This window comes from Balearica regulorum, chromosome 1 (assembly GCF_011004875.1).
Source record: "Balearica regulorum gibbericeps isolate bBalReg1 chromosome 1, bBalReg1.pri, whole genome shotgun sequence".
Classification (NCBI taxonomy): domain Eukaryota; kingdom Metazoa; phylum Chordata; class Aves; order Gruiformes; family Gruidae; genus Balearica; species Balearica regulorum.
Window position 1 is genome coordinate 109,490,248 of NC_046184.1, and position 24,880 is coordinate 109,515,127.

A 24,880-nucleotide genomic window follows, 5' to 3' on the forward strand; every position below is an offset into this window, starting at 1 on the left:
TATACTCTGTCTCACATGGTTACTGATTCACAAAAGCTCTTGATCGACCCTCCTAGCAAACCTGTCCTGCTCAATTGTCACAATAGTAGTTAAGAGTAAGCAGTAAAAACAAGGTCTGAAAATCGAATGAGTTAATCTCGCGACATTCCTGAACAAACTCAGTGTCCAGCAAGTCTATAGAAAATTCCAGACTGCAAAGATTTTGATAAAATATATGAGCACGAAATAGGATTAGACAATCACAAAGGTCACAGCAAAAAGGACACGTGCAGTGCATCTTTCATGTGGGATACAGTGGCAAGGCTTACACAAATACTGCCGGTATCTGTAATACAAGGACACCCTAGCATCCAAAGGAGGTCCTATCCTCATCTCTGATATAGGGAAAACAGGGTAACGCAGTGAAAGAATAATATTAATCTTAATATTTCTACTCTCACAAATTTTCTACATGATATTTGATGCACACCAATAACCAGGATTTAAGTTCTCATTCAGGCAAATCAAGTAAAGATATACAGATGCTTGTGCCACCCAAAGATATTATTTAATCTCCCCCAGTAGAGGCCACTGGACTTTGAAGCTGGGCATACGTCTTACGAGAATATTGCTGCGCACTTGCTGCTTCCTCTGAGAGGACAGAGAAAGAAGTGGCTAGAAATTTGACTCAGTTGTGAATTCTGGTGAACCACTTCTTTTTACCCAGAAAGATGAATTTTCTAATAACGGTTGTTTTCAATTGCTTGCCTTGAATGTGTTTTCATAATAAAGCTTTGAAGTTGTCAAAATGCTTATCGTGGCAGTTCGAAACATGAATTACTATCCCAGTTTGGGACAGAACTGCTGCTCACTTAGAGTTAGTATTTTGCATCTGGTTTGAGAATCAGGCTTAATTTACATGCACAGTTTCATTCTTCTGATTAGTCTGATCCAAACCAAAGAAATATTAATACGGTTGGTCTGTAGCCATGAAGATTCTGCTGAAGAACTACCTTTAATGGGATTTGGTGGGGTGGGGCGGGGGGAGCATCTTATTTTAGTAGGTACAAGATATCACAGTTTAAGAATGCTTAAATAATCTGTGAGCTTACAATTTTTGTGCTATTGTGTAAAAAATGTCCTGTGGCCTTTAAGAAACCCTGTTTATCTAAAACGCCTTGTTCATTTTTTTAAAGCTACTTCTGCTATATGTTACATCTAAATGGATTATAATCGAAGGAAATTAAATTACTTTGGTCCTCCTTGGCAGAACTTGGTGTAACTGTCAGTCATACTGCGTACAGCCACAACGGCATTTTGCGCTGTGCAATGCAGCACTATGCAGAAATACCTGAGTTAGCGCTGAATTAGCTGGCTTCAGAGCTGGACAGATTAAGGTGGGAACAGTGCCATTCCAACTGGGGTATCGTGATTCAAGCCAGCGCACCTCGCTGGCCCCAGCAACACAGACCACTCACTCGCAGGTAGTTTGGGAATTTCTAAGTGGCAACGTATTGTGCAGGCTAGACCTGTGTTTTTAGACACTTGAATAACAAATGACAGTACATTTCCTTTCTCTCCTCTCTCCTGTTCCTCTTTTTCTTTTGACTCGCATTAACTTTATGAGTGGATGGTACCTCAGATGCTGCTAAAGAGGGGTGAAGGAAGCTTAAAAATCTCTCTAACCCCTTCTGTCCTCTAGTATTTCAAATGTTTTTAGCATCTGTACTGAATTCTTTTCCATAACTACAGAATAAAAAAACCATTTAAAATATAATGCTATTATAGTCCCAAGAAAATTGGCAGGAGAACCTAAGTAGCTTAAACCATTTTTGGAAGCCAATGAGATATCAAACTGATAGAGCTCTAGCAAAGTTATTTAATAAATTATCCATGTGGAAGCCATTGCATACAGTAAATGTACAAAATTCTTTCCTCCTCTTACTTTCAGCTGTATACCAGGGCAGCTTCAGAGCCTGTGTCATCTAAGCTCATGGGCAAGTGACAGAAGAATTTTAGATATGAGCGAGAAAAGTAAAAAGAAAAGTAAAATAATCATTGCTGAGAAATGAACCAAGCAAACAGCTGTACCTCAGATTTTAAATAGCACTTCATGAAAGTGAAGTATAGAGCACTACCACTTTGGTGAATGGTAAAACAGAAGAACTCTTAAGCCACCTGAAAGAGCAACTATTCCAACTTAATTTCCTTTTTTTTTTCCCTTCTAGGCTTGTTTGAAAATTGATTAGTGATACTAAATCGTAACCATCTCTTAAGATTGGCCAAATTGGGTCTTTAAAGTGTTTAAAAAGCAATAAGGAGAAACACATCAGCATTTAATGATCATATGTATTCACAAATTCATAGGCTAAATACCATTAAGTTGCCCAATGATTTAGCTACCTTATGGAACAAAACCACTCCAGTTTACCCCTTTTCTTCTCTGATTTGGCAAATAATTTGACTTAGAGTAAAAGTTACCTTAGAAAAGTACCTAACTCTGATTTGAAGATAGCAGTATTTTGAAAGCTTTATGTTCGGCTAAACTATTCTCTTTCTAATTTTGTGTTCTCCAGATTAGGAAATAAAATCTTGCAATGTGGCAAAATAACGATGCCAGAGAAAAAACAGTTCACCTTTCAACGAGTCGTTCCATGGACATACAAGTTATTGGGATTTTGCGATAATCATTATAAAATTTTAATGCACTATAAGTTGTTCATAGTCTGGGTACCAGAACCTTGAAATATGCATTGCTAGGTTTTTGAGTTGTAATACAACTATTGTAATTTGTTAAAATTCTAGGTTGCTCTGTCGCTTCACAGTGCCACTGTGTCTTATGTTCATACGTTGCGGACGAAACCACAGTATCAATAAAGTGAATGTATTATAAAGACCATAAACGTGGTCCCAGCAGTGAGTCCTGTTTCCATTGTTTAGAAGGCTCAGATGAACAATTGCAAATTATGCAGTTGCCAGGTCTGGGAAGCAATTATTTTTAACTGAAAATGAAATCACTATTTCCTGAAAAAAAAAAAAAAAAGAAATATACTATGAAAAGGACAGGGAGAAGTAGGCAGATTAATAGGTAGCTTCTTAGCTGGTGTGACTTGGCACTGTAAGGAAAGCTCCTCTGGTGCAGTATCACAGGGTTCTGTGTTTTCTTTCTGCAGGAAAGAAAGCAGCAAGTGGCTGCAAGTAAGTTGAAGACAAGCCTGGAAAGTTTCTGCAGATAATTATGAAAATGCAGTTTGGTCTCAATACAACTGCACTTATTCTTTTTTTTTTTTTTTTGCCCTAAGAGACTTGTGTGATGAGATGAAATGTGCAACAAAGATCAGCAGGATGCCAGGAACAGTCACTGTATATACAGTTTTGGCTAATAAACCAGCACAAAGCATGTGAAAAAAGTGCTGCATAATTTACTAAAGACAGAATTTGTTTTGTTTCCCTCTACATGCTATTAATTCCACTGGAAAAGAGATGGTGTTGTAGATGCCTACAGATTTTCTTTAGCTGTGCGAATATATGACTATTTTATTTCAATGTGGCTTTAGGAGCTGGCAAGCTAACAAAGTTTTGCAAAGGTGAAAGAAAAAGAAAGGCGACCTTTTCAGTATCTATGGCTGGTATTCAACATAAGATTCCCACCGGTGTGGAGGGTTTCAACCCTTACTATCCATATGCTGTTTCTGATACAGTAGGAGACTTTACACTCTGGAAAACTTGTAATGTCTTTCTAATTTTCCCCACCTCCTTTGGCCGAACATCACTTGAGATCCAAGCTAATTCAGACAAACTTGAACTCCTTCATATTTGCAACACAGGAACAGGTTAAAAACATATAGAGAGGAAAGGCTTTGCTTACCAAACATGTTTTTAAATTCTCATTGTATTCATTATAGGGTTTGGTCATGCTCTTCTCTGTCTGCATACCATCAGGCTTACATGAAGAAAAGGCTGAGTCTTGGATGCCATGGAGAGTTGAGGTAACTTCTCTACTTCAGAATGTGGTGTTCAGTATGACCAGTTTTAGATCACAGCTCAACTTACCTATAGATGTAGAAAAAATTAGTTTTTGGCTTGGAAGCCTAAAATCCACATGGAAAAAGTCTGTATCAGTCAAACAATTAACTAAGTCTGCTATTAAATCGAAAAAGTTGGTAGCAAAACACAGCAGTGCTTGAAATAATTTTCCATTGCTACTTATAAACTTCAACTTTTTTTTTTTTTTTTTTTAGAAAGAAACTGATGTCAGGTAGCTTTAAGGCAGCTAGGAAATCCATCAAGTGTTTTAAAATCCATAGTAATCTGAGATGTATTGGCTTCAAAACCTGGCTATAAACTTCCAAAGTGGAAATGACTTACCAATATGCCATATATATATATATATATATATATGAACTTCAGTTCTGAGAAAGATGAAGTTGACGGGCAAATCATCAAATAGTTTGCATAAAAGATATTCTTTAAACCTATCTATAATGATCTATCCCGTTTAAAAGCAAGGCATTCACAAGTAAGAAATCTACAAATTGTATTTGTAGAAAAAATGTTAACATGACTCTGAAGAACAAAGTCTTTAAAGCAGTCCTTTGAAGAAGTCCAGAAGAATTACCACAGTGTATTTTCAGAGCGACAGTAATGTGAATTTGACTACAGTATCTTCTAGGACGGTGAGAAAAGGGGACTTTGCAGAATATATGCCTGTATACTTGCATACATATTTATACATTTTTAAGCTGGCAACAGTACATTTCTATTCTTGCTAGGGAAAACACAGACCAGGAAAGTCTATAAAGCCTTTAAAAGACAACGAAACCCACACGGACCTGGGTCTCGCTCACATTCAGCAGCCGTGAGGCAGTTACTAATCCCGAAGGGCCCGTCAGCGCGGGGCTTGGCGGCAGCCGCCACTCCGAGAGCCTCACGCCCGGAGCGGGACGCGGCAGCCCCGACGGCAGCCAGCCGGGTGCCGCACACCAGATACCTTTGCCGCTCTCTGCCCAGCTCCGCGGCCGCCGGCGAAGAGGGGCGGGCGCTGTCCGGACACCGGTCCCTCGCCCACCCGGAATCGGGCCGTGCCACGGCGGGGCTGGGGCACGGGGAAGGTCCGGCCGCCGTCGGGGCCTGCCGGGGGGCGGTGCGGGGGCGGTCCCGGCCGCCCGCCTGGGCCGGCCCTCGGCGGGGGGAGCAGATATAGGCAGGGCCGCGGCACGGAGGGGAGGCGGTAGCGGGCAGCGGCGCGGAGCTGGGTAGGCGCCCCTTCCCCGCCGGTGGGCATCGGCCTGCCCTCAGCGCCCGGGGCGCTTCTCGGCGGGGAGACGGCAGTGGGGCCGCCGCCATGGGGTCCGGAGGCGGGCTGGGGCTGGCGGCGGTGCTGGCGGCCGCCGTGCTGTGCGGGCCCGGGGGGCTGGCCGGGCGCGTCCTCAGCGGTGAGTGCGCGGCGCCGGGGCCGGTGTGCGGCGGGGGCGGATCGTGTCCGGCGTCGGTGCGGGGGCCGGTGTGGGAATTCAGCGCTCGCAGGAGCAGGGACCGCGGGGGGCGGGGAGAACTGGGACCGAACCCACTCGTTAAATGACCCGCGTGTTGGAGGCGAGCTGTGAAACCGACTTCTGAGCGACTTGGCGCACCTCTGCCCCGGCGGCTTCTAAGCAGGTGCCGCTGCAGCGATGGCTTTAGTAAGCCTGTCCTGGCCGGGTGAGCCTAGACGGGCACTAGTGCACCCGTCAGGGCTGAAAGCAAGTATAGGTTTGGGTCTTCAGAGGCACAAAACTCGGCTGTCAAACTTCTGCAGCAGTCTGAAGTCTGTTCCTGCCAATACGGTCTTGCCTTGTATAGGCAGATTTTTAGATTTGATTGATTGCCTGCATAATGTAGCTCCGTTTTAATTGTCTAAAAAGATAGACCGTATACTTCTACAGTGTCTTTCTGAGGAGTAGCTGTACATTGAGATTTGTTTGCATCCATACAGGAATGTTTCTTCTTTTAGTGTGATAGGAGGAAAAAGCAAACTTTTAAGACCGTACAGCATAAATAGTTTTGTTATGTGTGGGTATATCTACAACTCTCAAAACCAAGAGGAAGACAATACTTCAGAAATCTATATCTAAATTTGAGCTTAGGCTTAAGAGATAAAGGATCACATTGTATGTTTCCAGCACACAGGTGCATATGCTCAGAAGCTGCTAAATTTAATGAAAAGGCTATTTTTAATGGCCCTTTGGGTCAAACCTTCCAAGCTAAAGCTAACAGGCTCTCAGGGGCATGTTGGGTGTGCATGCACATCCATATATTTGTCTTGAAACAAAGATTTACACACTTGACTGCACTTGTTAACAAGTTGTGTGTGTAAATCTCTATGTACGCAGGTAAGAACATGTCTCTTTACAAACTGATTTCAGAACAATGCAAATTATTTGTGTGCAGTTGTTTCAGAGGCTGTAACGGTAGCATGTCAAGAAAACTGTAGTTTTTTATAGCAAACTCTGCTTGCTGAATTCAGCAAATTTTTCTTATTTGCCGATGTAGTAGAGTCATTGACCATTTTGGTGATGTCTTATTTGAAGCAAGTTCATGTGTAGAACTGAGATGTGCTGCTGGGCTTTTGATGAAACTGTATCTTCTAGGAAACAATAGCTAAATAGCAGTACTTCCAACATCTTGAAAAAACTTGCCTGCCTAAAGTGTACCCTGGAATATTTCTTCTACCTCTGTTATAATGTGAATTGTACTGTCATATACTATAGAGCAAGGCTCTTAGATAAGCAATTTATATGAATACTATGTAACAATTTGTTATTTTAAGGAATAATGAAGATTACTTATCCATGAGACGCATTTTGCATCAGTAGTCTTAGTGCAAGAGTGCATGTGTGGCTGAGGAAGCCCCGTCCCTTAATCTTCTAGCTGAACCTTCTGCATTTAAATGACATATTTAGCAGTAGAGGTCCAGGTTTTAAAGCAATGCGTAACATGTGTATACTGCTTAGTCAAAGTGTTCCTAGATGCATATACTAAAGCTTTGCGGTTTTGAAAGAATACAGGCTCTACCCCATATTTCTCTGGAGTGTTTTAAAGCATGTTGTGAGTCTCATATCACTGTATTATGTGGCTAATACTTGGCTGGTAGAATACAGGAGAGGATTTGAAGGCACAGAAGGAACCATTTATGTACTATCAGGTGTATTAGCTGAAGCTGTATTCATTAGATAAAGATTCTCTAGACAGTAACAGCCGAAGATATTCAGTATGATTCTGCCAGAATATTCTGGAATACTTGCAGAACTTTTTTCTCTCAGGGACCACACCCCTATCCTGCCACAGGCACATGGATAGGTCTAGTGCTAGTAGTAGTTGGCTTTTTTTTTAAACAAGAAACAGTACTATTGAATTATTGGGCAGCGTGTGCTGTCCACCTGACTTCCATCTAGCTTATCTGTCTGTCTTATATAAGAACTGACAGTTTGGACTTGAACAGGCTTACATGTAAAAACATGTCTACATCTTAAACAGATTTGTTTCTGGAAAATTGCTAATTCATACTTCAATCATGAAAATCTGGAATAAATGGAAATCTCACTGCTCTCATTCCAAATAAGTTAAACGTATAATTCCTATCACTCACGTAGAAACTGTTCCTGAAACTGACTTGAGTGCTGGTTGGACCTTGTGGAAAGACTCCCATTTACTGCAGTAAGTTTGCAGCAGACCTAGTAATAATTGCAAAATTGCAGCCATTTTGACCACAGTGTCAAGAGGGCAGAGAAGGAAGGGTCTACCTTTTCAAAATGCCGTTTCCTTCAATAAATGTTTTCTGGTTCTTTTTCCAAGTATGTTAATTTTACTAGGATATAATTAAAATTATTATTTGCATCAAACAATTCACATTTCTTTGTCATCTTTAATTTTTGAATTCTTGAAGAGAAGTAAGAGAAATGCTTTGTAATTCTTAATGTAGTCCGACAGATCTTTGTGAGCAGTGCTCACAGCCTCCATATCAGAATATCTAGTGTTGTCAGAGAATTGATTCTTAAAGAAAAAAATCAAAGCAGGCTCAGGAGAAACTGCTGAGTCTGCCTTGCTGTCCTATGACATCATGAATAACACGAAGTGATGATAATGCAGTTTGCAAAGATGCAATTACTTTAAGTATCTATTGGGCAGGAAAGATGCAAGCTAATCTTATTACTAATCATTTAACAGCCTATGTATTAATCATAGATGTTATACTTTAATGACTGCTATATGCTGTCTTTTTGTATTTCTGTGGCTTTTTAAATTTTGCTCTTTGTTGCTGTGCATCACCAGCAGATTAAATACTGATACAGTATTTTAAAGCAATATGTATCTGTTCTGGTGTAAAAGTATTTACATATATATAAAACACTAAATGAAGAAAAATATTTTGGTCATGGAACAACAAGAGTTGCCTCTAAAGTGTAGGCTTATTTGCTTCACATGCCTTTAAGGATGTGGATGTGTTCATTCATACAGTTTATGACCAGATTTGAGTTGGTCATATAATACTGTAACGATAATTAAAGAAGTATCTTCATAGGTAATGAATTGAATAGAGATAACAAACCCTTTCTCAAAAGGCACAATTTAATTTAGTTCAATTGGCTTGGCCTGCTTATTACACCTGAGTTTTGTCTGTCAGACTTGAAGGTTTCATCTACAGAAAATACTTATACTGGTTTTTTTGGGCATGGACTGTTAATTTTAAGCTATGCTTGTAGCTTGGAATTTGAGAAAGTATAATTTGAAAAAACACTATCAGTCTCATCTCCAGGATGCATATGCAACAGTTGTGTATTGAACACAACACTTTGTTGTGAATGACCAGCATTTGGTTCCATACTAGAAAAGCTTTTAATGGATACGCATGCCCACATGGTACAAGATCTTTTAGTTCAGTTCAGGTCTTGGTAATCACTAAAACTGAGATTTTGAGAACTGCAAGGGAGGTTGGGCACTTAACTCTCCTAGATTCCTCTATTAATTCGTCTCCTTATGCACCTATTCTGAGCAGTGTCTTCTTGGGGACAAATCAATGATCTAGGTTCTTAAAGTGAAATGAGATGATGACTCTTAGACATAATACATGTTTCTACTAAACATGCCTTGCTCCTAACCAAGAAATTGCTTAATACCCCATGGAAACACTTTATATTAGTTAAACTGCTGTGACTCATAGATGAGAATACAGTTTTGATAACCTGAGATGTGTGATGGTGGAAGAGTCTTTCTATAGCAAGGTAGAAATACCAAAGTACTTAAATCAGTTTTAGGAATCAGACTTCCCTATTAGAGGTGATCCCCTTTTATCAACCCTGTAAAGCTTACCTTCCCTCTGGGGGAGAGCTGTGCAGGTTGGCCAGACTGCGGCTCTATTCAGGGGCTAAGGAAGGAGTGATGAAAAATTCTAGCGTTTTGTCTCCGATAAGCATGCTACTTTTCCAGGAATACAACTTCTTCTCAGTATCTTCTTCAAAGATAGAAGGTGTTGCAATTCTCAAACTCATGATTGCCAAGCCCCAGTACCCCACTTGGCTAACAGGCCCTCCCGTGGAGGGAGCTGTGATAAATAACATGTGGGACAGTATGGATAGTCTGCTTGTCTTTCACACGGTGGCTCTTGTTCCCACTGAGACGAAGCTGGTGTGCTGTCCCAGTGCAGCAGCTAGGTGCAAAAAAGTCTCTCGCCTTATTGAAGTCATATTCTGTACCTTGACTTTACTTCTCTGGAGTTCAGGTCTGATCCTGTGCAGATCAAACATGCTTTGGTTCATAAAGTGCTCTATACAGCACTACTTTTTAAAACTCGTTCTCATAATGACTGTCTCTTTGCAAATCTCATATGTATCAGAAAAGAATGTATAGTACTAATGTGAAATAAGATGAAGCAATAACTTGATAGTAATTTCTACACTGTAATACTCATACCTGTCACTCACTAGTTGCAAGTTATTTGAGTCTCTTGCTGGAGCAGACCCCTCTCCCACCACTGACAGACAGTAGGACCTTCAGTTCCAAGCAATCTTAAGAAATACTGAGTCCTAACTAAACAGTTGGCATGGCTCTAGCTAAATCTAAATGTAGCTGCACTATACAGCTAATCACTCTAGGCTCACTTTATGTGATATTATGTCTGTCTTAAAAGTATCTGGGAAATCTGTTCTGGTCTGTACAGCTACACAGAAAGCTATTGATGAAGTAGCTTAATTTGCCAGTCTTGTCAGTGTTTGTGTCAGTATTTATGCTTTTTTATTAAACAGCTGAAATAATGGAACACTCTTGGTGTGTCTTCAGACTGTGAGATACAGAAAATTTATTATGTTACTGTGTGTATAAATTTTTCAGAAAAATGAAAACAATCAAGCAAAACCACTGCTAACAGCTTCAGCAGTAAGTGTGTTTTTAAGTCCTGGGTAAATAATCCACATCCTGGAGCAGGCTTGTAGATGTGTAGATCTTTCTAACACATCATATTTCCTTTTATTTTGAATAGGCTTAAATAGATTCCATTGACATTCGGGTGTTGTCATTGGCCTGCTTGCTTGTGTCTGTGGAATTGAATAGGGTTATTTATATGCATGAAGAGTGTTATATTTTGGGTAGTTTTGCATTTTTTTAACAAACAATTCATTGTTAGGGAAACTGAGGTCCTGATTATATATTGCAAAAGAAAATGTTTATGCTCCATGTCCTATGCTTATGGTGACTTCTTTCCTACTGCCAGTTGAGAAGATACCACATTGAAATGCAAGCCTATCATCTCTGTGGATGCCAGCCCTAAGTCTCTAAGTGCATTGTCCTCATCATGTTTGGTGATGCCAAGGAGCCTGCGTTGCTCATGGTGACAATGTTGCTAGACATCTCAAAGACAGACAAGGGAAAAATACAGGTCTGACACCAATCTCAGTTCCTTCTTAACATGGGAAAAGGGAAAGCAACTTGCAATTTTTAGGAGGTTGTCTTAGCAACTATGCTGGTACTTTGCATGAACCCCTAGGACAGTGCAGTTGTGCACTGGCCCCTTATAGAAGCAAGTGGCTGTCTGCCATGATCAGCCCTGTGATATATACCTGTAAAGTTCACATGATCAGAAAAGAGGAAAACAGTTATTACAGGAAAAGCTAAATGGATCTCAGGCTTTAAATTTATGATGTGCTAGATATCTGAAACAGAGCTGATGCCAAAAAGTAGATATGCTTCACTTAGAAGAAAGGAAAACTGTCAAGGCTTTAATGATTTGACTGAGAGGTGGGAAAGAAGTAATTGGGAAATACTTTATAGATTTTTTTTTTTGACACTGATATATCACTCAAATCAGTGACTAAAACTGTTTCATAAAAATGGGTATTTATTTTCCAGTTGAAGACACTTACTCTGTATTGATTTACGTAATTGTAATCGTATGTTTTCCTGTAAGGGTAATTATGGATGGTGAAGTGTTGGTTAGTTTCTAATGAGATTTGGATATCAAGCTACTTCTTTACAGCTCCATTATCAGTGGCCTGAGATCCCTGCCATGTGTGCCAGGGCTGAGTAGATAACTATAAGAAATAAATGTGTGTGTTATTTTCTTTGTGAAATGAGTGAATAAGCCTATCACTTCACTTGGAGAAGACGGCAGCCTTTCATGTGGGCAGGTATTCCAGTTCCCACTGTGTCAAGAACAAGCCTGTATCTGAAATAACACATCCCTGGTTTTGAAAATCCAGACAAACTTGTAGTCTTTTCTGGGGAAGACGAATCCTCCCAGTGCTTTATTCAACACAATGAAAAACTTACCTATGTTTTGCAGGACAAAGAATCCTTGCTCGCATCTTCCCAAGACCTGGAGCAGTGCAGGTTCTGAGCACGTAGAGGGTTTAACAAACCTCCCCCAAAATAACCTATTTAGATTAATATTTGTCATCAGTGTTCATATGTATATTTTTTTAACAACCTATTCTACTAACCAGCTATCTTGCTGCAATTTGCAGGGAAGCTATCAGATTTCTTTTTAATGGCATCTGTATTCAGCCAGATGGCAAAATCCTGGTGTTAGTTATAAGTAATATTCTTTAATATTCGAATCAGCACTGTTCAATACTCCTTTACGGACACTGTCTCTTTTCTGATTGTTAGGTTTTGTAAAAGTGTGGCTATTATGGGTCTGAGAACAGCTGTTGTTCAGAAGTAACCAAGTCAACTCCTTGTTTCCAAAAGTGGTTGGAAACATAATAGCATAACTAATTGTCCTGGTTTTTGTCTGGGATAGAGTTAACTTTCACAAGAAGCTAGGAGGTGACACAGCCAGGACAGCTGACCCAAACTAGCCAAAGGGGTATTCCATACCATATGACATCATGCTCAGTATATAAAGGGGGGAGCTGGCTGGGGAGGAGGGATCAGTGCTTGAGGGATGGGCTGGGCATCAGGTTCCGGGCAGTGAGCAAATTGCATTTTGTATCACCTGCTTTATATATTCTGTAATTAGTGTTGTTGTTGTTATTTTCATCTTCCTTTGCTGTCCTATTAAACTGTCCTTGTCCCAGCCCATGAGTTTTACCTTTTTGTTTGATTCCCCCTCATCTCACCAGGGGGGTGGAGTGAGCGAGCAGCTGGGGCTAAACCAATGTGGGGGATGAAGGACTGAGATAATGACAAATCTCACCAGAGTGTGTTAAAACAAATTTGTTACATACATTTATTATATCAGTTAAATAGTCACTGGTCCCAGTGGTGTTTTATTTGTTCACATGACTGTGGTATGTAAATCCTTACTTGTTGTATGTATTTCTTCCAGTGCTGTTCATCACCACTGGGAGAGGGGTCAGGATTCTCATTGTTGTATGGTGTAATATTGACTTATGATATAAGATCACTGGTCATGAGGTTAAGCTGGTATTTGTATGTGGCATTGCTGTCCTGCCTGTACCTTGGATGATGTCTCTCAGAATTGATTAATAATCGCACCCAATCTATGGGGAAGATGGGTGGAGATACTTTCTCCTGCTTTTTCACCTCCCCTTTTTCCTTCAGGCTATTACAGCAGCTTTTGAGAATTTTAAATACCCTTGGGATGTTCAATCCAGCATGCTTCTATTGGTATGTCTCATGAATGTGTTCCAGGTCTTGTTTAGGGTTACAAAAAATTGTTCTAAGTTATCACACAGAGATCTGCCCCGAGGTTGGATAGTCATGAGTGGCATGGCATGTGGAAGAATATGTGCAGGTATCTAGAGAACTTCTTACTTCCAATGGTTTAGAACTTCACTCCCAAACAACTGCAGGGAGTTAGGAATGACAATGAACCAGGACTATCATGAAAACAGGTGAAAGAGACAGAACTAGAGGTAACCACCCAATCCCTGTCCCTGAGTGAGCTTTGAGATATGAGAAGAGATTTCAGCCACCATCCAGGTGAGCACATTGTTACCTGGCTGCTCTGATGCTGGGATAACGGGGCCAGTAGCCTGGAATTAGAGGGTAGGGAAGCCAAGCAGCTGGGATCCCTGTCCAGGGAAGGGGGCATTGATAAGGTGACTAGAAAAGGGTCACAAGCCCTCAGCCTCTGGAGGCGACTCACACTCAGTGTGAAGTAAAGGTACCCCTTCAGTGAAGATGTTATATGTCACCCAGGCAAGTGGACCACCATGGAGAGAGGTATCCAGTACCTGAGGGAATTAGCTGTGTGTGAGATGGTTTATTATCACTTGGACAACACACAGTTACCCACAGATCCAGGTGAAGTCCAATGCACGTGACCCATGTGGTAGAAGTTTGCACAGGGTGCACCACCAGCATATGCCAACTCCTTGGCAGTACTGTCCTGGAAAGGTGAAGAGACACCAACGATGGATGAAGCGGCTCGCCAGCTTCAGAAATATGAAGAAAAACTCCCTTCCTACCTCATCTCAGCTGTGGAGAAACTGTCCCAGAAGGTCCAGCAACTCGAAGAGAATATGTCCTATTCCCCATCTGTATGGGTGAGTATCTCGGATATTAGGAGTAAGCATTCCTCTGATCAAGAGAGGATATAGAGGGTACATGCCATGAGGCACCCTGTGGTTTTACTTGTGTGACCATGGAGAGGACATGACAAAGTGGGATGGAAAACCTACCTTGACCCTAGAGGTAGGAATGTGTGAGTTGAAAGAAAATGTAATCACAAAAGGGGATTCTCCCAGGAAAAATGCTGCTCCAGTTTCCAGCGTGCTCAAATAAGAGACCTGAGTCACCCAGGAATTCAGGAAGTGATCACAGACTGGCCAGAAGGCAGAGATTTTGGAATATTGCCAGAGGAGGAGGTGATGCGTGCTGAAGAGGCCCCACTCTATCACAAACTCTCAGAAAATAAGAAGCAATATGCCCTGTTCACTGATGGGTCAGGTTGAATTGTGGGAAAACATATTGTGGGTGCATCACATCCCCTGTTGTGCACCAGCCTTTGGGAAAATCAGATGATACGATGGACTGCTAAAGACTACACTGAGAGGAATGGGTGGTGGAACATTCAAACACTGGGATACACATTTAGCAAAAGCCACCTGGTTAGTCAACACTGAGGGGTCTACCAATCGAGCTGGCCCTGCCCAATCAAAACTTTTACGCACTGTAGAAGGGGATAAAGTCCCTGTAGTGCACATGAAGAATGTTAGGGAGGACAGTCTGGGTTAGCCCTACTTGAGGCAAAGGCAAACCCATCTGTGGGACTGCTTTTGCTCAAGGACCTGGGTGCACCTAAGTGGGTGATGTGGAAGGATGGGGAAGTCCAATGTGTACCTCAAGGGGATCTGATTTTGGGTGAGAATAGCCAGTAAATTCAATTTCATGATTTTAATTGCTAAATAATCCTGCCATTATATGTCATTGCTACAACAACTGCTGTATGCTGTATCAATGGTATTACAGTAAGAATCACACAAATTAATGACGGATGAACTCTGATGAAACTGTGCAAAGTGCAGCAATGATGGAACTAGAACTGGCTTCAGCAACTGGCACCCAGCAACTTCCTCGAAATCGACATCTTCAACCCACAGACCATGGGCAAGGGCTGCACCAGATACACCAGCTGCAAGCTCTGGATGCAGCGTGCAACAATCCAACATTACACACCATCTCCCCTGCCCTGAGAGGCTGTTATGAGAGGTGGAGCCCAAAGTCATGGATTAAATGAACTCAACGGACATGTTAGAGGGATGGCCCATAAACTAAGGGGATGATATATGCATGACATGCAGATATATTTATCAAAGACAGAAAAGTGGTGGTGATTAATTGGAAAGTGTAGGATCTGGGCATGACAGATGGTATAGAATAAGGGGTGGATAATGTCCTGGTTTTTGGCTGTGATAGAGTTACTTTTCACAAGAAGCTAGGAGGGGACGCAGCCAGGACAGGTGATTCAAACTAGCCAAATGGATATTTGATACCATATGGTGTCATGCTCAGTATATTAGCAGGGGAGGGAGCTGGCCAGGGAGGGGGAAATAGCTGCTCGGGGACTGGCTGGGCATCGGGTTCTGAGTGGTCAGCAAACTGCATTGTGTATCACCTGCTTTGCATATTCTTTTATTAGTAGTGGTTTTGTTATTTTCCTCTTCCTTTACTATCGCAGTAAACTGTCCCTATCCCAACCCTCAAGTGTTACATTTTTCTTCTGATTCTCCTCCGCCTCCCACCGGGGGATGAGTTTGTGAGCAGCCCTGTGGTACTTAGTTGCTGGCTGGGGCTAAACCACAACACTAGTAAAGGGTGACATACAGGTGAAAACTCAATTTCAGCAATAAATGAACTGAAAATCACTTCCCATGGCAAAAGAGGAAATCAAGAAGACAGGGACTGGACTGGGACAAATTCTTCTTGTGTATCTTCATATTCTGCATAACTGTAGTAAACTTCTGTATGAATGGTATAATACAGCACTTTCTTTTTCTATATGACTTCCATCATCCCCTGTTTTCTCGTTCTGCAAGAGCTGCATTAATCCTAGAGATGGCTGTTTGGCTGGTGTCTGAGGATCTGTATCATCATCCTTGCTAATTCACAAGATATGAGATGGTCAGTGACTAAAGATAGATTATCTGGACTGTGCTTGAGATTGCCTTTTACCTATAATTTTACACATGCTAATTCTTTCTGTTCTATCTGTACATCTATAATTTTCACATGCTAATGCCTAAGAATTTAGCAAGAAAGGGACTCCATTATGAAAAGTATTGTAAGAAGTCTGGCTAATAGAGTTTTGCTTAGGAGAGTTTGGGGCCAGTCTCTGTTAAACCACCTTAGACATTGTCTACAAGCTAGTAACTATAAGATATGATGTATACAAACTGCCTGTATACATATCTACCTGAAGTACAGCTACTTAATAGGCAAATGTGGTCCTCAGTTACTTTATATAATCCCTTAAGAGGGACTTAGAACCTTTGAAAGTTTTTCACAAAAGAAAAAACACATTAGAGAAAATATATTATGACAATTACGCATAACCCCTAATCCAGAAAAAATATAAATCAATAATGAATGTCTCTCCTCTCTGTGAACTTGGTTATTAGGAGGGTCGGAGGAAAAAGTACCTATTAAGGTATGGAAGAGTTAGCTGTGAAGATATTAATACAGATACAGGCTGGCATATGGTCTGTATAGCAGTTTGTATTTGAATGGCAAATTTGTGAGCACCCAGAATTTCTTAAGCTGCTCAGGAGTGTGAGCTAAGCAACATCTGTGATTTGAATACTGACTCAACTAGAGAACAATGTGTCTTCAGTATTGCAAACTTTGGGAGAGAAGATGGCAATTTACTTTTATTGTAAATGAAAACAGAATGTAATTATGAAATCTTATTACAGCAATATTTTAAAAAAAGTAATATGAATCATCAAAAAACCAAAATAAATTCAGTAGATGGACACAAATATGATGCAGTAAAACATCAACAGCAGTAACATAATGTATCAAAACATGACCAGCAGCTGAACCCAATCAAAATCAGCCTGGATAATACAAAGGTCTGTTGACAAGAAGCATCAGCTTTGAATCAAAATGTGATTAGGAGAATTTAATACCTTTCAGCCTTTTATGGGACACGTTCTGAAATGCATTGCTGGGACTTGGCATGGAGCACCCTGTGACACGGGGACAGGTGAAAACAAATTGTGCTCGGTGTCCTACATGCTGGTTACATAGCCCCTGAGGTCAATGTGCTCACACAAGCTCAAGACCAAGACTAGTTTTCGTAACACAAGCAGAGAAATATTATTGAGCCAGTGGAATATTTTGGTTAATTTAGATAGATTTCTGTCTTGCTGTTATTTCATGATCATTTTCACTTAAGTCCTTGTGTCTTTGTTACTTTATTTATTTTGTTACTTTATTTTCAGAGGCCTCCATGAGCCTCATGCCGGCCTTCTCAGACTATAGTTAGTGTTAAATATTTCACATTCCTTTGTACCAAATGCTCCTCTGTGGTTTCTGCTGAATCCATTACACTGGGAAGAAAAAAAAGTCACAGTATGAAAGCATAATGGAATTTTCTACAGCAGGCTTTGTGCATTCCTTTGTTCTCTCCTCACACGTGCTGTGCACATGCAGCTGCTGTTGCCCACTAATCTAGGTGGACGCTGATGGTAGTGGACCCTGGACTGTAGGTCAGTTTATGAGGCTCAAGAGGAAGAGGGATGGGATTTGCCAGCAGGGAGCTTATCTTCTACCTGACTTCACATCTTCAAAACCTCCAGCTGAGTCATGTTTGTTACTCAAGATAACCTTTATGCCCCTCATGGCCCATGGGGGTGTAGTTAGGACTGAGCCTCGATGTTCTTAGGGAGATGAGTCTTTGAGCTGGGGACTTTAGCAATAATTTTGCTTCTAAATGACATTTTGCTATAACTTCTGTCATGACAGATGTAAAGGAACTTACTATTTCTGTTTAAGGAAGCATCATTATTAAAACAGAATAGAGACATAATTGTTTGAAATACTAGCTGAGAATTCACTTGTTTCTCCTTTTCTTGAAAGAGATTTTCTTTCCCTGCAGAATTATCTGCAGAAATGTTTTAACTAAGTATCAAGTGTTTCAATGAAAAGCTGTTTTTCTTTTAATGTTGAAATAAAAAAATTCTTCTATGGAGCTGCTGTTTGACACGCAAGGATGAAAAGTGATCCATATGGATGGAAATGGTAGCTAGCACTCAGAGCAAGTACTGTAGACTTGCTTTCTTCAGCTAACGGGATGGTGGGACAAGGTAAGTGGAAGATCAGTTTCTCTGCAGTAGGCAACTAGAGCTGCTAAGGCTGCAGGAACAGGGCCAGAGTTGTACAGCTGATGTGCGCAGGAGAGATAGAAAGAACAACCTGGAAACATTGCCATTAAGGAAACTGAGGAGACCTAATCGTGCAGTTTTGCAACTTGGGAAAAAAAAGAACAGTCTTTGTCTGTCTGTTGCTTCAGCACAGCACTTTCCCTCAGCAGGCAAGAAAGCATTTGTTGCTGAAAAGGTAAGGTGTGGGTTCATGATACCAAACGAAGTGCGTGTTTTGCCTGTTTCTCTGCATACTTCTGACCAGGGTCTGGGCTGTTCTCCTTGGGTGAGGGAAGGTGAGTCAAGGATTAAGAAGCTGATAGACTCCATGAAAGGAAGGATATAAGCACTCCACCTTCACAACTTGTCTGAGCATTTGTAAGGGAAACCAGTAATAAATGAGTTCTTAGATCTTATTTAATTAGTTAGGTCTTTGGTCTCATGCTGAAGGGAGGACTGAATACAATAATGCCCTTTTCTTTTTTCCTTTCTGGACACCCTGTGATGAAACAATGTTTTCCTTCATGTTTGCTTTCATCTCTCAAGCAGCACAGGGCAGGTTGTGTGGAAAGGTTGTAAAGGCCTAACTTGCCTATATTTATTCACGTTGCATAGTATCTTAGCCTGATTCATTCCAATAGACTTGCTTACAAATCTAGTTTCTATTCAATTGTGACAGAAAAATTGGAATTCATTTTATAGCAAATGTTTCTTTAGAATTAATAATGGAGTCTTGTCTGCTGCAGAGATGTTAGAAGAAGGTAAAATAGCCTATAGTTAATGTTTCCGTACTTGTCTGCTATACAATGTGGTCCATTCTGTCATTTTTCACTGGTGAATTATTTCTGCTTTGTATTTCAGAAATTAGTAGTGAGAAAAAGCTGTAAAAATGAGGCTCGAAAACTTGACATCTTAGCATGCTCGGAGAAGAGCACTAAAATGTCAACTGATTTGCCAGCTATTAAGGCACAACTGCAGATTTCCATTAACACATTGAACTAGCTCTGCTACAGCAGATAAAAGTCCTCTTCAAAAGAAGAAAGAAAAGATTCAGAGTAGGTCATTGCCTGAACACAGGGACTAAATTAACTAGAACAAAAAAAATTCACAGCTTCTTCCAGAAAGCTGACTACACTGCATCATATACTTCATTCACACCGGATGGATCTTAATGCCAAATATTTCTTGGTTTCTTGCTGTTTTCTCTGTTGTTTTCTAGAGGTATATTCTTGCACAAATGATCAGGCTGTAAGGAGGAAATGATTTCTTTTGCCACAGGTATAGAGAGCAACAAATGAAAGAGAAGTAATTTAGGAGTTGGACTGTGTGCAAATTTTCACTTGTTCAATTCTTTCACTTTATAATACTTGATTTTTAGAGTTATTTAACCCTGCACAAACATCTGCAATAATGATAGTATCCTCAAAAATGATTCAGATCAGTTTTGGGGAAGAAAAAAAATGGTTTCACACAAAGTTTCGAGATTTTAACTCACTAACCTTTTCAGATAAACCCTTGGGTAAATGTTGGGCCATTGTGTCTGTATTCTGGATGGCTCCAAGAGTGCTTCCCGCTCCAAGTGCACAACAGTGGCAAGCCATTACTGGGCAGGTGTGAGGAGCTGCAGTGGCACCTATGAGCAGCTCTGCCGCTGTTGTGCATCACAAGTGCCTGTCCTTCTCTTCCCTGCTCCGTACAGTCCCACCTGGTTTCCTCAGCTTGGTGCGAGTGATGGAGCTGAGCCTTGACACTGGTGCAACGTCCGTATTGGACCCAGTATACAGCACAACTTACGGCTTATGGACATGAGCCTTATAGCAGCTCAGAAACAGCACGGGCCATTTGGCAACGTGAGTCTCCGTGCATCAGCGGACTGGGAGTTGAGTGTCCTGAAGAAGCTTGGTCAGTTAGCCAGCAAGGACCCATTTGTCCTGTTGGAGAGGTTATTTGATTCAGGTTTTGGGAGAGTCACGGAAGAGCAGAGACTGTGCATGAGAACAGAGCGTGATGGGCGGCACTTCAGCCCCCTGAGAAAGGGGGTAGGGGGGCGGATGTGTGTTATGGATGGAAAGCTAGTTATTTCCCATGAAAGGGAGGCGCAGCACAGGAATTGAGATGGGTAGTGGCCAGCCCACTCATCTCAGAGGATTGAATGTTCCTGCATGACTGAAATTGTGACATATTTTCATACCTGAATTTCCTCATTGAGGAGGAGTACGTGCACAGAATGAAAGGAATCATGAAAGAGTTTATTTCTGAAAATTGTTTGGGAAATAAAGAACAAGACAATGGATAAAGGAGTCCCCATAAATCTGCATATAAGTCTTGAATTAATGCTTTGAATCCAGTCTTTAGTTACAGGGAGAGGAGTGGTCCCTTTTCCTTATAAATGATTAGTGTCCTACATAATTCAGTGCTAGCCTTTGGATGTTTGCACTGTTATGTACAGATGTGTACTCTGGCAATAAGCCATTGTCACTCACCCAGTGGCGAAGATCAAAATGTCAATCAGCTCCTCCTTTGCTGTGTACTCTGTCAATGAGAAGAGCTCCTGGTGAAAATAAAAAGGCGATGATCATGTTAACAAAATTTGAATTGCAGCATTATAGTTGAAGGGAATGAGCTGTGATTGCACATGCAGCTTTTATTCTTGCACTTCCCTCTTTTGAGCATTTAGAATTATCACTTCGTAACTTTGATGATAATAGAGGTATTTTTTCTTTTTATTCCAAGAAGTCTTATGAAGAAACCATTATTTTATATGCATCTTTAACAAAGGATCTGCCCATTCATTCTTCAGCACCATTGCCCAGGTGCTATGGCTCTTACTGCATTCCTTGATAGCAAGGCTCTTAACCTATAAAGAGAAATGGCAGGAAAGGAATCGGGACATACAAAACGTTGTCAGGACATTGCCAGAGAAAGTCCAAATAGGTGCTCTCTTCTGATCTCAGAGCCTGGCTTTTTCCACAGATATCTGTAGCACAAGCTTGTCCTTACGTTAGGTTATTCTTGTTCTTGTATTATTTTGGCAGATTAGCTGCTGATAAACAGTGACTTTTTAGAAGTCTGTCTGCCAAGCTTAAGTAAGAATGAGACCGGAAAGATGCTTCCCTTCCTGAGAGTCCTTCTCCCAGATGAACTTTAATAAGGTATCATAAAGAAAAGGTTTCAGAGTTTTGGGGTTTTTTTGAGAAAGATTACAAGAATCATAGGAAACACTAGAAAACTAAACATTGTTTATCCCTACTGCCCCTATAATTTAACTTTCCACAATAAAAAAGATCCCCAAAATAAGAGTTACTTTCAGATTTAGCTGAAAGTCATGAGATGATCCTGTTTTTACGTTCCTGCGAACATGCAGCTGTGCTACAGTCTGCTTATTCTCTGCAAATTCTTGAAACTATGCTCTGTGCAAATAGAAGTTTTCAGTCAGCTCTTGTGCTGTATGCAGACTGCTATGGGAAGTATGCTACTTGTCATTAAATAAAAAAATGAAGGAACACTAAAGCAGGAATAATTAACTTTATTGTATCTTTTAGGCTTTTTTGTTTACTTCTGTGTTTATTCTTTGTGTATAGAAAAACACTGGCTTAAAAAGTGTCAGTACAGCTTAAGTTACAGGATGATGCTGCTGTTTCCCAGTGAAAAATTACAATTTTTTTAAAAGGTAAACCAGGGTAGAACATTGAAAGGTAAAGCCAAAGGGTTATTTACCTGAGTCGTGTATCTGGGTTTGCTTAAGATTAGAAGTAAATTTTCAAATGCAAAACTGACATGGTACAATAAAATACTATCCTTGCCAAATTTTCCAGTAGAAATACAGAATTTGTTGATTTCTAAACAGCCTAGATAATGCCTGGTAGTTCTTATTACTTTGATATCCTGCAGTAACTCTTACTTAGCAAAATAAACTTTCTTGCTTTTCTTCTCCAATAATAAATTACCATACTGAAAAAACTTGATTTTTCAAGAGATGGTTAGCTTATTTCCTTATATTTAGAACCATTCTACTGTCCCTAAATAAATGTACTGGACTTCAGTTGCAGCTGATAAGTGAGTTTGTTCATTCCGCATGTTGTATATGTTGAATAAACTCTGGAGAATCTCACTAGTTGAAGATGATGATAATTATTTTTCCCTTTCCAGAAAAAAGAATGTGTCCTTCTCAGCCAAAGAACTGGAAGGAATAAACATTATTTTGTCATTTGACTTTTGATTCTTTCCACAGACATAACTCTGAAGGGTGAGGAAAAACTGATGTGAATGCTGTTGATCTAGTGCTTTCTGAAAGCATCACAGGGCTTCTTTACATTGTCTGGGTAGTATTGTGATGCCTGCTAAGTTCTGGAGTTTGTTGGCTGTGTTTAGGGATGCCAAGAATGTGGCTGCCTCCTCCAGTCCCAGGACTCCCTCCTGCCTGGCAGCTGGTGCCCACCCGGGTACCCAGGTCTCCTCTCGGAGCCGAGGGACGTGGCTGCAGCTTTCCCCAGGGCTGGTTGAACCCGTGTGAGAGCTGAGCAGGTATCCCAGCACCACGCAGGCAGGGCGCTGACGCGGCCGTCGCACAGGTTGCCACGGACCAGGTGCTGCCTTCAACAGCACCCACGTAAACGTAGACATAGCCAAGTCCCCTCCTGCTCATCGTCTGGCAGAGACAGGAGGTCACTAGGCATGGCATGTGTCCAGACACCTGTCCCCACCGCCCCCCATTTTAAACGTGAGCAGCCCAAACTTTTATACCCCTTTCTGCCTGTTCCCCTTTTGTTCCTCCCTGTTCCCTAACCCTTCACAGTCCCTCATCAGATTGCGTAGTCCCACCAATGCCCCCCAGACATCCTGGCTCCCCAGGTGTGCATCCTTATCAAGTTGCAAAGTTCTGTTTGCCTGCAGTTTTTTTGATAGCCCACCAGTTAGTGTATCTGATGAGGTGCGGTTTTTCCTGTCTCTTTCTCCATTACGCTTTCCTGTCAGGTTTGTGTCTATATATTTTGTTCCTTTTCTTATTGTTCCTTTTTGTGCTGAAAAAAGTCATTGCCCAGATACAAAGGAGCAGACACTCTCCTCCCGCACACCCTTACAGATTGTGTTTAGACACATTATAGCAAAGAGTAGCTATGAGGTCTTTGTGAATATACCCTCTCAAGGTTAGATAGCAGCATCAAGAAACTGCTAGCTGCTTCTTGCCACTAAAATTGAGAATTTTAATTTTTTTTTTCTTTCTTATCAGATAGCTTTGATTACCAAATAGAAGTGGAGTTGTTCCACCAGTGTGAAAGAGTTAAGAAAATACCCTCCAAACAGATCCTGGCTTTAACAGAGGGGCCTGATGGTACAGTCATTAAAGTAGAGAACATTTTTCTAGAAGTTAGTGGGAGTCTTCAGTGTCTTGGAGAGTTTCACAGGCCTTGGGAGGAAAGCCATAGATTCCCATGAACTACATGATATTTGCTATTTAAATTAAAGCTAAGGTTTTCAGCAGTGTCACTGTATCACCGTGAGTCCTTGAAGACGAGACACAAGGAAAAAACTTACTGTCCTTCTCCATCACTCTGTGCATGCTATGCTATTTCTTTGTTTTGTTTTTGAAGTTGTGACATGCATTAGTATACTCTAAACACTCTTGTGTTTATATTTTTCAGGTCAAAAGGTGTGCTATGGTGACTTCAAGCGCTCTTGTTACAAGTTAGCTTATTTCCAGGACTTGTCTAGACGTGTGGGCTTTCAGGAGGCCCGCCAAGCTTGTGAAATTGATGGTGGGGCTTTACTGAGCTTGGAAAGCGAAGCTGAGCAGCAACTGATAGAAAACATGTTACAAAACCTCACGAAATCTGGCTCCGGGATTTCTGATGGTGATTTCTGGATTGGGCTGTGGAGAAGTGGCGATGGACTAGCCACTTCAAGTGCTTGCCCTGACCTCTACCAGTGGGCTGATGGAAGTATTTCACCATTCAGGTAAGCCTGTAAAACTGCTTATTGAGAAAGGTTCATGGAAAGAAACGGAGAGTGAAATGCCTGGCAAGTCAAGTCTTCTATAAAGAAGCTTGAAGACTTGCTGTCCCATGAAGTTCGTAGCATCCCTCCTTGACTTCCCCAAATAAAGGGAAACTAGCAACCACGGTTTTGAATTTGAAGCTGTAAAAGAATGATAGTGTGGCTTCAGCCTACTATTTTCTTTGCTCCCATCTCATGAATTTGCCTCTATATGGCTTTTGGAGGTTTTTATGTCCCACGTAGAGGATTTAGGATGTGGTCTGAAAGCAGGCAGACAAATTCTGCAGGACTCTGGCCACCTCAAATCAGGGAGCCAGCCAGCAATAAATTAATGTGTGTTACTTGGTGTAAATTGTCCAGTTTCTACCCTGTCTTTTGATTAAGCCAAAGGCCAGAGGAGCAGCAGCTCACAAGACTCAGGACAACAGGACAGGTAAGAGTCAGATAGGAAGGAAAACAGGTAACAGCAGTATAGTGTTATTTCTACACGGGTGCTTTGACAGGTCAGATTGCTTTTTACAATCCAGAGATGTGGGAGCTCAGACCCTAAACGCCTTTCACAGAAGAGTTGTGGGAAATGCAGCATATCTTTGAAGAGGATGGGG

At 41.1% G+C, this 24,880-nt stretch overlaps 1 protein-coding gene across 2 annotated transcripts in view; it reads left to right on the forward strand.

Annotated features, from left to right (window-relative positions):
- The first annotated feature begins 5,200 nt into the window (after nt 1-5,200).
- The window catches only part of CHODL (chondrolectin), a 31,027-nt gene continuing 11,347 nt past the window's right edge, over nt 5,201-24,880 (forward strand). For both annotated transcript variants that reach the window (XM_075769931.1, XM_075769941.1), the window contains exons 1-2: nt 5,201-5,414; nt 23,924-24,236. In XM_075769931.1, the coding sequence (XP_075626046.1) occupies nt 5,324-5,414; nt 23,924-24,236 (404 nt within the window). In that variant the 5' untranslated portion in view covers nt 5,201-5,323. The remainder of the gene's footprint in view (nt 5,415-23,923; nt 24,237-24,880) is intronic.